General features: G+C 47.7%; 1 protein-coding gene across 2 annotated transcripts in view; it reads right to left on the minus strand.

The window, feature by feature from the left end:
- Positions 1 to 13277, minus strand: part of AKT1 (AKT serine/threonine kinase 1) — a 125876-nt gene that overhangs the window by 3038 nt on the left and 109561 nt on the right. For both annotated transcript variants that reach the window (XM_082218412.1, XM_082218411.1), the window contains exons 11-13: positions 6152 to 6366; positions 3821 to 3908; positions 1012 to 1114 (exon numbers count right to left, since the gene is read on the minus strand). In XM_082218412.1, the coding sequence (XP_082074538.1) occupies positions 1012 to 1114; positions 3821 to 3908; positions 6152 to 6366 (406 nt within the window). The remainder of the gene's footprint in view (positions 1 to 1011; positions 1115 to 3820; positions 3909 to 6151; positions 6367 to 13277) is intronic.

Below are 13277 nucleotides of genomic sequence, written 5' to 3' on the forward strand. Positions count from 1 at the left end.
TGTGCCATCCCCAGGAGCCACCCCTTGCCTGAAACCTGAGAGAGATGCTGTCATTCAGTGTACACAACACTGAGGAAGATGGACCAATGTTTTGACTTGGTCCAAGGCAGCTTCCTATGCTCCTAACGTTTCTTTACCTTAGAAGCCTAATAGAGTTGCAAAAAGGAGTTTTGTGGTTGCAATTGTTAGGATTCAGAAACACTTTGTCCGTCTACTTCAAACCTCCTAGTGATCTCCAAGTAGCTCTTGTTCTATCTTTTGTCCACTCCTAGTTTCCTGGGTAACTTCAGAACGCACGCACTGTGGCTCCCTGTCTCAAGAAGCTAAGTCTACACAGGTTGTCTAGCCAACGAGGGGGGAAGAGAGAGGCAAGTATAATGGAAGGAATGGGGAACTGGTGACCCTCACAGGGCACTTCCATCATCCATGGCTCTTGGCCATGCTGGCTGGAGCAGATGGGAGTTGGGAACAGGCAGGTGAAGCCGAACGAAGTTTAAAGAAGGAAGCCTGCAGAACAACTTTCAACCAGCCCAGCATTCCTGTTTGGACTTCGTAAAACCAGAGGTTCAAACATGAGCTGGTTGAAAAACCTTTATTTTTGTAGGGGATTTCCATGCAATATCCTTCTTGAATCAGGAACAGGTTTGCATGGGATCCTGCTCAGCTAAGGAGGTGGGGGTTAAATCATGGCTGACTTGCTTGGGGAAAGGTGTGCATAATTTAGCATCCTCCTCCTCTCCTCCACTTGTCATCTGAACCACTCTCAACCATTGGGCTGACGTTGAGACCTCATGGACCCCCTGGTGGGCTGAAATTGGCCTACAAGCCAGAGGTACCCAACCCTCGGATCTGCAGTGCTTTCGATAAAACTACAGATAACCAGATTTAAGTCTTTGCTTTCTGGGAGATACTGACTGAATCCCTGTCAGTGCAGGCAATCCTTTCATTAAGACAAACCTGGTGATATAGAGTGATGTAAGTCTTTATAATGACAACCGCAGCAGTTTTTACCTTGATCAGGAGGAGTGATAGTGATCATCTGTGCTGTGAATTCTTCATCAAAGTAGCGCGTGTCCGTTTCAGATGTCACCTGCGGTTTAAATGGTGGTATGAGCTGGAAGAAAGGAAGAGAAGCAAAGGCATCAAAATTTACCACCCTACCATCGGCGGGTGTGTGTGTGTGTGTGGTTTCGCTCCTTTAAAAATGGCTAACTGCTGATTTCACTTAGCATAATGTAGTTCTGGCACCTGATCTGGCTTTTCACCCACTTTCTAAATGATTGCCTGGTGTACTGGACTTGAGAGAATGGGTGGGTCGTTTAGAGCGCAAGACCCCCCCAGAGCAGACAAATGGACCTTAAAGCGTGGTGCTGACCCATTTAAATACATCTATGTTGTTTTAACTTTTTTGTTTTGTTTTAATTCACAATCCGAAGCGATGGGAAACAAGGTGATGATGCGCACGTTCTAGGGGCAAAAAGCCAAGTGATTATACTGTCAGTTTTAGAAAACAGCGGAACTAGTTTATACATAACCACCTGCTCACATGACACTGCTGTGTCCCAGCGCAGGCCATACGGGTCCATTTATAACATAATGCTAAGCCAAGAGTAGCCAATGTGGTGCCTTCCAGACTACAACTCCCATCATCCCTGACCACTGGCCATGTTGGCAGGGGCTGATGGGACTTGGAGTCAAACAACATTGTTTCTCACCAGTGGTAGTCCCGCCTACGGCTAGTGGGGGCTGGCAGGGATGGAGAACCTGTGGGCCTCCAAGATTGCTGGGCTGCAACCCCCACCCTCTCTTGAGCACCAGCCATGCTGGCTGGGGCTGATGGGAGTTGCAGTTCAGCGATATCCGGAGGGCCAGTGGTCAGCCACTCCAGGATGAAAACAGTATTGGCATCAGATGGGGGAAAAGAGAAGAAGCCTATGCAGAAGAAGATAAAGCTGATCCACCACTATTAAGTGTTAAGAAAATAAATAATAATAATAATAATAATAATAATAATAATAATAATATCATCTTTATTGTCATTGCCCCCTTTGGGGACAACGAAATTACTTGACTGCGCCATAAAAACACTAATTAAACAATACAGTATAATACAGCAAGGAAGATTAGATGACTTTCAAAGTCCGGGCTTCCCATTCAGGGCCGAGATCGCTCTGGGGAAGAAGCTGTTCTTAAGACGGCTCGTTCTTGTCTTCATCGTCCTGTATCTCCGTCCCGACGGCAGGAGCTCGAAGAGACAGTGACCAGGATGCGATGGATCTTTTACTATGTCCAGTGCCTTCCTATGGCACCTTGTGGCATAAATCTGCTCTAAGGTGGAGAGTGGGCAGCCAACAATGCTCTCTGCTGCCTTAACAACTCTGCACAACCCCAACCTGTCCCGGGTAGTACAGCTTCCGTACCACACACATATGCCATAAGTGAGCATGCTCTCAATGGCACAGTGATAGAAGGCAAGCAGCAGTTTCTGCGGAAGATGGTTTTTCCTTAGAATTCTCAAAAAGTACAGTCTCTGCTGCGCCTTCTTCACAAGCCCCCTTGTGTTGACACAAAAGGTCAATAAGAAGGGGGGTTTCTTGGGGGGGGGAGAGGGAATTCTGCCATTATAATTCTGTTGATTGTGCATGCCTGCATGCATGGAATAAGAGTACTTTCCGTACTCATAAAAATGCTGGACCACTTCCCAACGCAACCTGAGAGCCAGCAGGGCTTGATCTGAATTCATAATGACAAGGCATCAACCAGGAAGCAGAAAACAAGACAGCTGAAATTTTGGTTCCATGGTGCGTCACAGGTTACCTACATGGGAGTCTATTGGTACCCAGGAAGTTGAGCAAAGGCCTTTCCAAAGTCCAAGCAATGGAGACACCCCCCATATCTGCTTACACAATGCAGCTGAACTAGGAGTTCTTGTGTGAACGTGGAGTTGGGGGTGGTGGCAGGGGAGACAACAATCCGTTGCAAAAATATTCTGGTCTGCCAGAATGGTCGGCTGCGAAAAATATTAAAGCTTAAAAATATTAAGGCTTCAACCTGAAGCATGCTATGTAAAGATGCACAAAGATTGGCCTTTAGCTCTACAGCACAGCAGTGCGAAAACTCCCGCAGGGCAGTGACCAGGGGAAAAAGCAGATAGACTTAAGCTATTAAAGTGTTTAAATTCCAAGTGAAACATTCAAAAAATGCAACAAGAGCCAGGTTTTTTTTTAAAGATGCATAGCGGAAATGGAGGTAAATGATGGCATGACTGGCACTAACTGAACCCGTGTCACCCCTTCCGTTTTTCTCTGTAAGAAGCTTGGAGACAAGGGAAGCAGGATAAGCTCTGGGAAGTTTTATGGGCTCTGAACAGGGACAGGAGGAAGATGCTGACACACAGGGGGCAAATGCAACTGTAAACCATCTTTCCCATCTGATTGCACAAGGCCTTTTTAATTAACCTGAATGGCATGATACTTGGAAACGTCCATGCTGACAGCAACATTCAGTGAAATGTTAATCAAGGAACCATCCTCAAGGCCGCTGAATCCAACAGCCGTCACTACGTGAGCCAAAAAAGCCCATTTGTGAGCCAAAAAAAGAGCCCATTTTGATCGGCTAACAGACAGCCACACCAGCTATAAACTTGTGTGGGTGTTGAACACTAGAGGGTGGCAGAGAGCCACACTAGCAAAGCCATGGGTTATGAGGAAGGGGGGACACACCATCCGGTTCCCAATCCTTGGTTTACTGGTTTACATTACTGCCTCCAGCTGTGAAGCACCAACAAATCACATCTTCCAACATGCAAAACTCTGAATACCTTTTTTTCATACACATCTTGCCATACGATGCCAGCAAAAAATTTGTGTTGCATAATCTCCTTGGCGTCATCCTGTCCACCGCCTAACCTGTGGGGAGAAAAATACCAGCGCCACTTTAGCACGGTGCAAACGTTTTGTGTTTATACGTGGTTTTATAATGGTTACTCATTTGGCCTTTGCAAAAATGACTTGTTGCTAAGTGACAATGCAGAAGTGTGTGGACAGGGATGGTGCCTCTACCAAGTAGGCCCTGCGCAACCTTGCATGCTGATCGCGCCACTTATTTATTTAATAAAATTTATATACCACCTCTGAATAACCCTCTAGTAAACCTCTAATAAAGAAGCCTGTAATAAAAACTTCTAAACAGTTTAAACGATGTTATTAAAATTATCAGTTAAAAGCAATTCAAATGCATTTAAAAAGAATTAAAATGAACAGCGAGAAAAGGATAAAACACATTAATAACTACATGCCTGGACAGGCTTGCCTAAACAAAAAAGACTCTTAAGCATGCATTTCACATAAAAACATTCAACAGCTTTGAAACCAGGTCAAATAATCATCCTGAACTGCAGCGTAGTCTCCAGAGTGGATATTTTTTTGTGGGTGGGTGGGGGAAAAGGAAGAAGCGCTTTGTAATCTTTACTTGCTCTGTGATGTTCCATTTCCCCACATTCGGACACTGGGATGACACAGAAGGCGTTTCACTGCTCATTTTAGAGGATGCTCTAGGCACAAAGGGGAACTCTGACTTAAACAAGCCAGAAAATAACAGCACTAGAACTGACTCACACCAGGAGAGCACAGGAGAACAAAGAGCACAATGGCCTATCCAGTACGGCTGGGCGGTATCTGGTTTTCAGCATCACGACATATCAACAGCTAAACAGTGTGATCCACCCTGAAGTCTGAAATAAGGATGGAGCTATGAAGGGGCATCGGTTGGCTTCACGGTTTTCCCCACACTGTGGTTTTTGCTGGCGCCTGCTCTTGTGATTTGCTGCCCCCGGCATGAGGCCGGGGAGAGCTGAGCTGGCAGAGTTAACAGGGGCTGCAGGAATCGAGAGAGGCATCGGCTGGCTTCACAGTTCCCCCCACATTGTGATTTTTGCATAACACACACACACCACATGCTTCGCGATACATTGCCATGTCAGGAATTACGATGCCGATATCACGATATGGACTTCAAACCAGTTTGGGATGATATCGTATTTTGCGCTCTATAAGACGCACCAGACCATAAGACGCACCTAGTTTTTGGAGGAGGAAAACAAGAAAAACAACATTCTGAATCCCAGAAGCCAGAACAGCAAGAGGGATCTGGCTTGTGGGATAGCCTCTTGCTGTGCTGGCTTATGGGATAGCCGCACGCAGCCTCTCCCGGGCAGGGGGATGAAGGCTCCCCCAAGAGCCGCGCTCCCTTTAAAGAGCGTGTGGAGCGTGTGTGCGGCTCTTGGGGGCTTTTCCCTCTTTAAAGGGAGCGCTGAGCAGAGCCTCCCGTCTGCATTCACTCCATAAGACGCACACACATTTCCCCTTACTTTTTAGGAGGGGAAAGGTGCATCTTATAGAGCAAAAATACGGTACAGTGGTGCCTCGCAAGATGAAAATAATCCGTTCCGCGAGTCTCTTCGTCTAGCGGTTTTTTCGTCTTGCGAAGCAGCCCTATTAGTGGCTTAGCGGATTAGCGCTATTAGCAGTTTAGCGGCTATTAAAGGCTTAGTGGCTAAAAGGCTATTAGCGGCTTAGGAAAGGGGGGGGGGAGCGAAAAAAAATGGCAAGACTCGCAAGACTTTTTCGTCTTACGAAGCAAGCCCATAGGGAAATTCGTCTAGTGAAGCAACGCAAAAACGGAAAACCCTTTCGTCTAGCGGGTTTTTCATCTTGCGAGGCATTCGTCTTGCGGGGCACCACTGTATATTGATATATCGCCCAGCCCTACTAACTAGTTCAGCATTCTGTTCTCACAGTGGCCAGCCAGATGCCCATGGCAAATCCACAAGCAGGACTTACTTGAGCACAGCAGCAAGACTCTTCCTACCTGAGATTCCTAGCCACTGTCTTTCAAAGGTGTGCAAGGCTAGTAGCCATTAGATAGCCCTCTCCCCCTCTAATTTGCACCATCCTTTTCAAAAGCCATCCAAGTTGCTGGTTATCCTTGCCTCCTGTGGGGGGCAGTTTAACAATGGACTGTGTGTGTCCATCTTACTTTAACTACGCCTTCTGAGAAGAAGCACTTCCTTTGACCTGCCCTGAATCTGCCTCCGGGAATACGGGGCTTGGGAGCCGCCTGAATCAGAAGACCAGGAATGCCAAAGCCTCACCTTTGCTTCGGATCCTTCTTCAGCAAGCCCGACAGAAGCGACTTTGCTTCGGGCGATAACGTGCGTGGGAACCGGATCTCTTCGCTGAGAATGAGCTCGAAGAGTTTCTCGTGGTCCTGGTTGTAGAAAGGGAGCCGGCCGCACATCATTTCGTACATGACGACTCCTAAGCCCCACCAATCCACCGCACGGCCGTAGTCGTTGTCCTCCAGCACCTGCAAGAAGGCCAGAGCTTTATGTCAATGGCAAGTCTGACTCATCCATGGGTCAGATAAGCAGAAGGAAGGAATTCCTGTCCTGTAACAGCCTGCTGGCCTTTTGTTTCCTGCACAGCATCCATTCAGACCAGGGATAAGGAACCTTCTCCCCACCTCCCATGGGGTCTTAGTAAGACCCAAGCTTAACCTGAGTCCACAGGGTGAGGCAGGCAGCAGCAAAAAAGGGCTAGTGCTATTCTAGGCTGCAAAAGTCTAGTGTCCAGGTCAAGGGAAGCAATAGTACCATTCTATTCTACCTTGGTCAGGTACCACACTTGGAATACTGTGTCCAATTCTGGGCAGCACAATTTAAGAAGGATGTTGACAAGCAGAGGAGGGCAACCAAGATGACCAAGGGTCTGGAAACCAAGCCTTACAAGGATTGTTTGGGCATGTTTAGCATGGAAAAAGAGGAGACATGATAGCCATCTTCAAATATCTAAAGGGTTGTCACATGGAAGATGGAGCAGGCTTGTTTTTTCCTGCTCTGGAGGGTAGGATCCAAACCAATGGTTTCCAATGACACGAAAGGAGATTCTGACTAAACATCAGGAAGAACTTTCTGAGGGGAAGAGCTGTTTGACAATGAAATGGTCTCCCTTGGGAGGTGACGGACTCTCCTTCCTTGGAGGTTTTTAAGCAGAGGTTGGGTGGCCATCTGTCCTGGATGCTTTAGTTGAGATTCCTACATTGCAGCGGGTTGGACTAGATGACCCTTGGGATCCCTTCCAACTCTAGAATTCTATGATCCTATGAGCTTCCATCATCCCTGATCTCCGGACATGCTGCCTGGGAGTAATGGGAGTTTGAGGCCAACAGCATCTGGAAGGGCATAACAGAAACCTGGTACCCAAGGCAGTCCATATGTTTACGCATATGCAAAAAGAGGTTACTCTAATGGGAAAAGAAATGGATGAAAGGGTTTATCATGATGGGCAATGAAGCCAGTACTTAAAATATGGGTAGATGCACAGGAATAAGTATAGAAATGGAGATTGTTTTGCACCAGATGAAGGGATTTAGTGTTGCCATTATACGAAAGAATCACTGAAGTACTTCAAAGCTTTGACAAGTTCCATTGTCACAATGGTACTTGAGAGCATTTTAACCCAACTGGCCAGAGATACTACTCCAGACCTTTAACTATTTTGTTGACAGTTGTGCCCCCACCCACCCACAACTGGGAACTATTAACCGATTTGTTTGTTTTTAAATGCACGCTAAGAACTTCGTTAGAAATTGTCTTGTAAATTCCACCCATCTGAAACATAAACAGAAATCTATGAGGTTTCAACACTGGGGGTCGGGGAAACCACACATACAGTCACAATACCCAGCATAAAAACAACAACATCTCACAACAGAGTTAGGAAAAGTACCCCTCTCCCCTACCCCACACAAAGAAAGACATGCGGATGAGCAAAAACAAACAAACAGAAGAGATCAAGTGTTATGAAGAGCAGTTTGAAAACTTTGCGTGTTTAGGTGGGGGAGGAATTACAGGGGATGGGATGAGCGCATTCTGGTGTGCAATGAAACAACAGAGGGTGCAAACTCACAACATGCTCCCAACCCCCTAAGAACGACTGCCTTATTGTTATTGCTACCGATATGCACTGTGCAATAAATTACGCAGCAGGATTGCTGCAGAGGTTTTTACAGTTCTAACACTTTTGCTGTTAAGGCAGTTCTTGTTCTTCTGTTTAAAAGGCTGGCCAAGAACAACCGCAATTTGGCCTCCCTCACCCAGAAGCGACTCTGCTGTGAGCCTTTCCACTGGGCTGCATCTCAAGAGAGAGACAGTGAGGATCACTCCATCGCCTCAGAGGAGGCTCCGCGCCACTTGGTTCGCCCTCCTCGTACCTGGACATTTTAACCATCATGTAATTTTATGGAATACCTCTTTCTTTTAAACCACCTTGAGAGCACTGGCAGAAAGTGATTTATGAATGTAAAAAGCAAGTACAAATAGTCATGTAGACGGATGGAATCAGTCATCTAGTCCAGCCTCCCCACAACACGGGAATTACAAATAATGCAATATAAAAATAAAGGAAGCCTATCTTTTCAATGCCCTCTTCCTACTGGCGGTACATTGGTACCTCTGGTTACGTACTTAATTTGTTCCCGAGGTCCGTTTTTAACCTGAAACTGTTCTTAACCTGAGGTACCACTTTAGCTAATGGGGCCTCCTGCTACCGCCGCGCCGCCGGAGCACGATTTCTGTTCCCATCCTGAAGCAAAGTTCTTAACCCGAGGTACTATTTCTGGGTTAGCGGAGTCTGTAACCTGAAGCGTATGTAACCGGAAGTGTATGTAACCTGAGGTACCACTGTAGTAGAATAGAGCCATTTTTAAATGTCTGGGGTGAGGAACCTTCGGTCCTCCAGATCTTGCTGAACTACAACTCCCACCAGCCGCAGCCGGCGGCCAGTAACAATGGGAGTTGTAGTTCAGTAATTTCTGGAGGGCCTCACGTTCTCCTTCCCTGGGTTAGAGAGTGTTGGACCAGGACCTGCAAATTCAATTCTCGACTCGGCCGTGATGCTCACTGGGTGAGACCCTGGGTCAGCCACTGCCTCTCACCTTGAGACTACCTCTCAGGGTTGTTGTGGAGATAAAATGGGAAGGACCAACCACGCTGAGCTCCTAGGAGGAAAAGTCGGACATGTGTGCAATAAACAAACCGACACACAGAACTGGTCATGCCTAAGGCATACTGAAGTGCCTTCCATAAGCTCAGAGATTGTGGAGAGAGCTGAACGATGATGCAGAGAGAGAAAAACCTAACATTAGAGAGTTTGCTCTTCTCCCTCTAGACTCGCAGGCATGTCCAAAGTCCACTTCGGGGGCCTAACGTGGCCCGCCGGCCGGTTCATCCCGGCCCCTGTGGGCAACTGTGAGGGGGAAAGTCCCCCCCAAAAGCTCAACAATATCAATCCTAAAAAAAGCTCAGCAACTTTAAGGCAAACTTGTAAACAAAATCAATCCTAAAAAAAGTCCCAACAACTTTGGTCGGCCCTCGGCCCTCACGCACGTTCACTTCATCAAATCTGGCCCTCTTTGGGAAAAGTGTGGACACCCCTGCGAGTCTAGAGCCTGCTAACTGTTCAGTACTCTGCTCTGAGGGTGGGGGTGGGGGTAGGACACTGGAAGCTGGAAGTCAGCCTGCAGCGAAAAGCCAGAGGCTGCCAGGTATTGGGTTACCCCACGCAGGTCTATTTCCAGCCTGTCTCTTGCCGTATGATTCGCACCAAGCGACAGCTGGCTCTGCAGCTGCCCCCATATATGTAGAAGACCAACACAGCTGCCTCGTCTGCCAGGATTCCAGGAGCCAGCCTCATCATCCTTTACGAGCAACCGCGACAAGGGCGGGGGCACGGGGGGGGCGCTTTGGGGAGGCTTCGCACGCGGGACTGTGTGACAATGCAGAGGTGCCCTTTCCTGACAGCACTTTCTGTCCACACTTCTCAAGGCCCCCTTGGGGCAGCTGCAAACAAGAGCAGAGACTTTGCTATTGCGGGAGATTCACAGAATCACAGAATTGTAAAGCTGGAAGGGACCACGAGGGTCATCTAGTCCAGCCCCGCACAAAGCAGGAATCTTTTGCCCAATGTGGGACTCGAACCCACAACCCTGAGATTAAGAGTCTCATTGCCTACCAACTGAGCTGTGCAGCGAGAGGAGAGAATAGGAGAGGGAGGCTGTTCTCTTTTGGTGAGGCCCAAGAAGAGTTCTTGCAAGGCCTATGCCCAGGGTTCCCGAGATGCTGCCATTGCAGCAGGGACAAAAAGAATAATTGCACTGAGACCTCCCCTCCCATTGCTGTCGGGTTAAAAAGGTAAAGGGACCCTTGACCATTAGGTCCAGTCGTGGCCGACTCTTGGGTTGCAGCGCTCATCTCGCTTTATTGGCCGAGGGAGCCGGCGTACAGCTTCTGGGTCATGTGGCCAGCATGACTAAGCCGCTTCTGGTGAACCAGAGCAGCGCACGGAAACGCCGTTTACCTTCCCGCTGGAGCGGTACCTATTTATCTACTTGCACTTTGACGTGCTTTCAAACTGCTAGGTTGGCAGGAGCAGGGACTGAGCAACAGGAGCTCATCCGGTCGCAGGGATTCGAACCGCCGACCTCCTGATAGGCAAGTCCTCGGCTCTGTGGTTTAACCCACAGCGCCACCCGCATCCCTGCTGTCGGGTTAGTGGGAAAGAAAAGAGAGGTTTGGAAGTGCATCTAGACCCTGCTGCACTCCCAGTGGCGTCCTCAGAAGTGTGTCAGGACCACTACTGGACTCAGAAAGGAGAGAAAAAGCAATCAAGTCGTTGTTTTTAAAAAACAAGTGACGACAAAAGTGGGCCCTCCAAGCTGCTATAATTGCAAAGAGACTTTGAGGTTGGAAGGACAAATGCCCATCTTTTGCCACTCAGTGGGACTGAAGCTCTCACAACCCCTTTCTATGTTTGAATGCACAACTTGTAGTCATCAATCACATCTGTACTTGGGACATATGCATCACCTACTTTAATATATACATTTAAAGTTACAACTGCATTCTATTCTATTGCTAATGTGCGCTAACAATGCTGCTGTTTTCTTTTTGGCGCGTCTGCAAAATGAAGTTTTGAAATGGACAAAGTAGATTTCGGTGCCTTTATTTATTACTTGTGCCCAAATTTTACCGGCTAGGATATTTTACAACAGCTTCTTCAGTTAGGTGGGTCAGAGTCTCTCTGGTAAAGCTGATTTACTCGTAGAGCATTACAGTAGCCAGGTACAGGGAGAGAGCTATTGTCCTGTGTTCTGAAGAGAATCTGCAGGACCTCCAGGGTAGGGAAGGAATAAAAGACACCCCTAGAACGAAAGCCAGTGTGGTGTAGTGGTTAGAGGTCCTGGGAAACCAGGGTTCAAGATTTTCCAGCCATGGAGTTCACCGGGTGAACTTGGGTCAGTCACTCACTCTCAGGCTAACGTACCTCACAGGGCTGTTGTGAAGATACAAGGAGGAGAAGGAGAACTATATATACAACTTTAATATTGTATTTTAATCTTGTTTTTAAGTTGTATCTTAATTAATTGTTTTTATACCTGGTGTTAGCCGCCCTGGGCCTGGTCTTGGCTGGGGAGGGTGGGGTATAAATAAATATTATTATTATTATTATTATTATTATTATTATTATTATTATTATTATTATTATTAGCCACCCTGAGCTCCTTGAAGGAAAGGTGGTATATAAATGCAATACATAACAACAGGAGGAGAAGGGGAAAAGTTTCTGATCATGCCATATAAAAATGTTATTCTACACATGTTAAAAAAATTGGTGTTGAACCAAAGGTGAGATGTTAGGAAGCTCTGCAAATGCCATCTTGATAGTCAAGAGAACCCCACAATTAACTGGTAGTTGTTGCAGCAGTGGACTCTCATTAATTTGCTTTGATGTAAGAAAATTGGCTTGAGTTGATGTTATACCTTTATCTGAGGGCTTTGGGTGCTGGGCTCTAAGCCCAGAAAGGGGAGCTATCTGTTAAGACTTGAGTATCTGCAGCCTATGCCCTCCTCTGGGCAGGTGAAGGGATGGGAAGTCTCAAGACAAATTGACATGTGCTGCTTTGTGTATACAGGACAAGCCATCTCCTTGCTGCGGTCTCCGTCCCGGGTCTGTAAAGGTTGGGAGACCTGACAGGCTGCTTTGCTGCAATTCTACGCCGCCTTTAATAACGAGCTAGAACTGGCCCTTCTGATGTTTTCAACATCCTTCTTTGGTATCCCTGCGGTTCAGAACGTCTGTATTTGGAGCGCATCCGCAGCAGCACCACTGGGCGCTTCCATCTGCCCCTGCTGCAACAAAACATGTCTCCCCCCTATCGGCCTCTACATCCACAGAAGGCGATGGGACTGTCCAACAGTTTGACTTCACCTGCAAAGGTGCACTGCTTTAATGTCTCCTGAGACCAGGGCTTTTTCCCCCAGCCGGAACTCACTGAAACAGAGTTCTAGCACCTCTGAAGCATTGTGGGGCCATTCCCCGGAAGCCCTCATCTGCCCCACTGAAACGTGTCTCTCCCATAGCGGTCTCTGCAGCCACAGAAGGCGCTGCAACCCCACACCGGTTTGACTTCACCCCCCAAAGGCTCACTCCTCCACTGTCTCCGGAGACAGGCGGATGCCACCACCATCAAAAACAACATCTTTCTATTCGTATTTAAGGAATTATTTTCCAGCCAGTAGGTGGGGGTCAGCAGAAGGCCAAAAAAGGTCATTTCACTTAAAATAAGTGGCTGGTCAGGTTAGGAGCCAACAGCTCTGAACAGCTGCACGGGTGGAATTTACAAGAGAAGGCACAACAGCTGTAAACACCTCAGCGACCGACGCACCAGGCACATCAAAGCCGGCTGCTGCCATCTATGTCCCAAATTCCAGTGTGACCCTAAAACAACTATGCAGCAACTGTACAAACAGGCTCCGAGGCCGGGCTCCGATTACAAACAGATGACCGGGATGCCAGCAGCACTGCTCCTTTTCTCTTTTAAGAAAGGGTGAGTGGCTTCACGGACGCAGGGAACTCGCTCACACATGGACGCTCTCCGGATTGCTCAAATGCTAAACTGCCCCGCTGGGTGGCAAAAAGGACCGCGCAGAACCTAACACACACGCACACATTGCAAACCAGAGGACAAAGACTGTCCGAGATGGAAAGCGACAACCGTCCTTAGCACTCCCAGCATAGCTCAAGGCACTTCCTGTACATCTCTGTCACTGTCTCAACATCCCCATGTTGTGATTCTGCCCTCATTGCAGGTTTAGGGAACCAGTGAAGTGGTCAGGGTGTTGGGTTATGGCAGGGGTGGGCAAGCTAAGGCCCGGGGGC

Source organism: Podarcis vaucheri (assembly GCF_965113315.1).
Source record: "Podarcis vaucheri genome assembly, chromosome: 1".
Lineage (NCBI taxonomy): Eukaryota > Metazoa > Chordata > Lepidosauria > Squamata > Lacertidae > Podarcis > Podarcis vaucheri.